Raw genomic sequence first — 3,890 nt, forward strand, 5'->3', positions numbered from 1 at the left:
TTTAAATTATTCACAGTATTTTTTTAAAGTGATTTGGTATATTGCAGATAGTAGTTGTGTATCTAGCAGTCTTCTATAAGTTCTATAAACTTTTGCATTCTTACAGAACTAGCAAGTTTTCTGAAAGTCATATTCGAGAAGAGGGGACAGGACTTTGCATAATAGGAGCAACCGTGTTAGCCAAATCACACAAAAATGCCAGGCATGCAAGGCAATATGGAATGGCTGGACAGAGCCGGCAGCCTCTAGGTCTCAGCCCGAATGTTGCTATGTGGTGCCTAAGAGTTTTCTGATACCCTCAAAAGCCCCAAATAGGAATCCTGCAATTAGTGCATCTAACTCCTCCTTTACTGCAGTCTCCTCTCCTATTGGTAAAAGGTCTCCCCAGGCTCATGTGGGGATCCCACCCCTTTTGTGGGTTTTCATTCTGAAGCTATCCACAACTTTACACCTGAATGAATGCCAAGCCTCTCTGAATATATAAAGGAAACCTTCAAGAGCAATTTCAGAGTTACCCAGAAGAAGCAGAAGAAAAACTATTTCATCCAGCTCTGTCAGATAGAGCCTGAACCAATCATGCTTCTCCCTGCTATTCACTTCTATGGCTTTCTCCTAGCTTGCATCTTCACGAAAAGCTACTTGGCTTTCAAGAACGATGCCACAGAGATACTTTATTCGCACGTTGTTAAACCTGCTGCAGCGAGCCCAAGCAGCAACAGCACGTTGAATCAAGCCAGGAATGGAGGCAGGCACTACACCAGCACTGGATCTGACCGTAACAGTGAGTATCCTACCGGCGGCACTTCCACCGCGCCCCTCTGCCCGTGCCCCTCTGGCAGCCCCGGCTCCGCAGCAGAGCGGAGCCCCTGGGCAGCGGAGCCCCTCCGTAGCGCGGTTTGCCCCAGAGCCGGCGCTGCAGGGAACACGCGCCTCTTTGAAGCAGGGGCAAGAGAAGATGCTGCTGGTTCCCGGCTGGGACCTGCCTCGCCGGGCGGCCCCCGAGCAAAACTCCCTCCCTCCCCCGTGCGAGTCCTGCAGGACCGGCTCTCTAGGGCAGGTTCCTTCCTGAGGGAGGCTCATCCAGGAACGTCGGGACTTACGGGTTATCCGGCAGGGAAGCGAGATAAAGGAAAAGGAGAGGCATTTCTAAAGCGCTCGCTTTCTTAATTCTCCCTCCCTCTGCGGTCAGGAGAGATCTCTGGGCTATTTTTCAAATGCAATAAAAAACTCCGAATTTTGTTCAAGATGTTTAGTTTTACTTCCTGCTGTAGCACTTACCTGCTTAACACCTCCAGCAAAAGTTAACAAATCAGCTTGTCATTTACCTACGATCTCTGCTCTGACTTGCATTTTTATATCTAGTCTTTTTCTGCTGAGCTTTATGTATGTATGTCAGATACATGGGACAAAACCTTCTGCTGACTTTATCTGCTCCCTTCCCTGTCCGCCTCCTTAAAATTAAAGAAATCCAAATGGAGAAACAAGCACCCCAAGCCACCCACAACAATTCGATAAAAATAGCGTCATCCCTGGAAAGTGAAGGCAAAAAGTGCCACAGATACCTTGCAGCTAAGCCAGGTGTGTCAGCTTCTGTGAATGCTCAGGGTTTAAGTGCACAGGAAACATCATTAGATTACTGGAGCAGCCCAGTAAGTATTAATCGTCAAAGAGCTGTCACTGGAGAAAAGCTGAGCCAGGAAAGGCATAAAAACAGTAGGAGAAACAAACTCAAATCTGCGACCAGCTGCTTCCAGGTACATTCCTGAGTGCAGCTGCAGGAAGGCAAGATGGAATCTTTCCTGAAAGGCAGGCGGGAGGACGCTCCTGCAAACGGTCCCTTGGAGCAGTCCCCTGAACTGCCCATCCTGGGACGCAGGGGACAGGGTGAAGTAATCTTCATTTGGTGTCTCTGTTCAGAACTTACTTCCAAAAATCCAAGTAGAAACAGAAGCAGCCTGTAGCTGTGATATGTAGATGTACCTTCAAAGCCTTTTATGATTCACTGTAAAATGTTTCTAGTAATTACTTCTATTTTTAAGGCGTTAGTTAATTGCATTGCGTGTAGAATCCGTGCTGTAATTGTCCTTCAGAAAGAGGGAGAGCACAGCCAGTAAAGATTGCTTATTAAAATTAAGTGTACTGTGGGCGTTTATTTCAAAGTGTAATTACTGAAATAAACAGTTGTGTTTATTGCAGGGTGCAGACCTGCACATACAGACAGGTACAAACATGCCTGTATGAGGAGCTCTGCATATTCATTCTATGTCAGTTGCCTGAGAGAATCTGCAGAATCCTCTATGTTGCATACAATATAAAGACTACTACAGGTACAGAGATGGTGTTCTCCTGAGGACAGAACAACCACTCTGAAATCCTTACTGCTAATCATTCCAACTTTAGATGCAGAATGCCAGTCCCTGGTAACTTTAGCTATTGTCACTTCTGCAGTGTCTGTGTTCAGAGCAGCAGTGCTCTTCTCAGTCCACTGTAACTGTGGAATGAGATGAAACATACTATTTGAAATTCATTTAAAAGCATACAAACAGTTTCCAAAGCACTATTTCCCCTCTTGCTAATGATCAAACATAATTGCTGTAAACATCATAGAGCAGATTCCCTAGACTGAGAACAAGCAGGAAACATTTCTTCCCTTGGGGCATTTTTTCTCTTCTAAAAGGTATGTCCCTGAGAAGAAGGATAGGGAATAAAACTGCCTCTTTTACCACAACTGCTGAAGTGCATCTCATTATCATTTCTTACTGCTGTGGTAATAGCCAGAGATACCATCAGCACTCTAGGCCCTTCTGTTGAGGGATACAACAGTAAAAAGATGTCCTGTAAAGATTACAGCCTAATTTAACTTCTGCAAAACATAGTCTGTTAATGTGGAAATGACTGGTTGAGGAAATCCCTCCCTTCTGAATCTCAGTGTTTATTGTTCTGTGCATTCTGCAGATCGTGTTCAAGTTGGCTGTCGAGAACTGAGATCCACCAAGTACATTTCTGATGGCCAGTGCACTAGCATCAACCCGCTGAAGGAGCTGGTGTGTGCTGGTGAATGCCTCCCTTTGCCACTGCTTCCCAACTGGATTGGAGGAGGTTATGGAACCAAGTACTGGAGCAGGCGGAGCTCACAAGAGTGGAGATGTGTCAATGACAAAACTCGCACCCAGAGGATCCAGCTTCAGTGCCAGGACGGAAGTATAAGAACCTACAAAATAACTGTGGTCACAGCCTGCAAGTGCAAGCGATACACCAGGCAGCACAATGAGTCCAGCCACAACTTTGAGGGAACCTCTCAAGCAAAACCTATCCAGCATCACAAAGAGCGGAAAAGAGCTAGTAAATCCAGCAAACATAGTACAAGTTAGAAGTCAGATGTTCTCTACTCACTCATCTCCCTCTCCTTGTGCCAAAATTGAACTCACCTGTAACCATTTGCTTTACCATTCTGACTGCTTAAAGACAAGTCTGCCATTGCTGTGTTCTCAGCTGACACTACATGCTTATTGCTTTGATCAAAACCAGAAGGGCATTCTCAGCATATGGACCTTTTGGGTAATTTTCCAAATGCTGAAGATGGGGAACAACACAAGCCTTCCAAACCCACACAATGAACTTTTATGTTTTCTCCAGCCATGGAGGCAAAGAAAATTTGCCATGAATATTCACTGAAGTCTATTTTGTAAAAAGATGCTTTGTTGTGTGTTTTCATGACAACAGTTATCTGTCTATTGCCTTCTATATCGTGTTTTCATGAGAACAGTTATCTGTCTATTGCCTTCTATATCATGTTTTATGAACTTCTGAAAACAGCTTTAAAACACAACACCTAGCACCTGCTTTCAGATTCATTCTAAACAAAAATGCCTTGCATGCTGACCTTTCTC

At 44.9% G+C, this 3,890-nt stretch overlaps 1 protein-coding gene across 1 annotated transcript; it reads left to right on the forward strand.

Annotated features, from left to right (window-relative positions):
- Window positions 1–459: 459 nt before the first annotated feature.
- Window positions 460–3,371, forward strand: SOSTDC1 (sclerostin domain containing 1; the record flags this gene model as incomplete). Its single annotated transcript, XM_080611828.1, has 2 exons — window positions 460–781; window positions 2,956–3,371. 2 exons carry the CDS (start codon window positions 460–462, stop codon window positions 3,369–3,371), a joined length of 738 nt encoding a protein of 245 aa, XP_080467954.1.
- Window positions 3,372–3,890: the final 519 nt, after the last annotated feature.

Source organism: Psittacula echo (assembly GCF_963264785.1).
Source record: "Psittacula echo genome assembly, chromosome: 2".
In the NCBI taxonomy this organism is placed as follows: Eukaryota; Metazoa; Chordata; class Aves; order Psittaciformes; family Psittacidae; genus Psittacula; species Psittacula echo.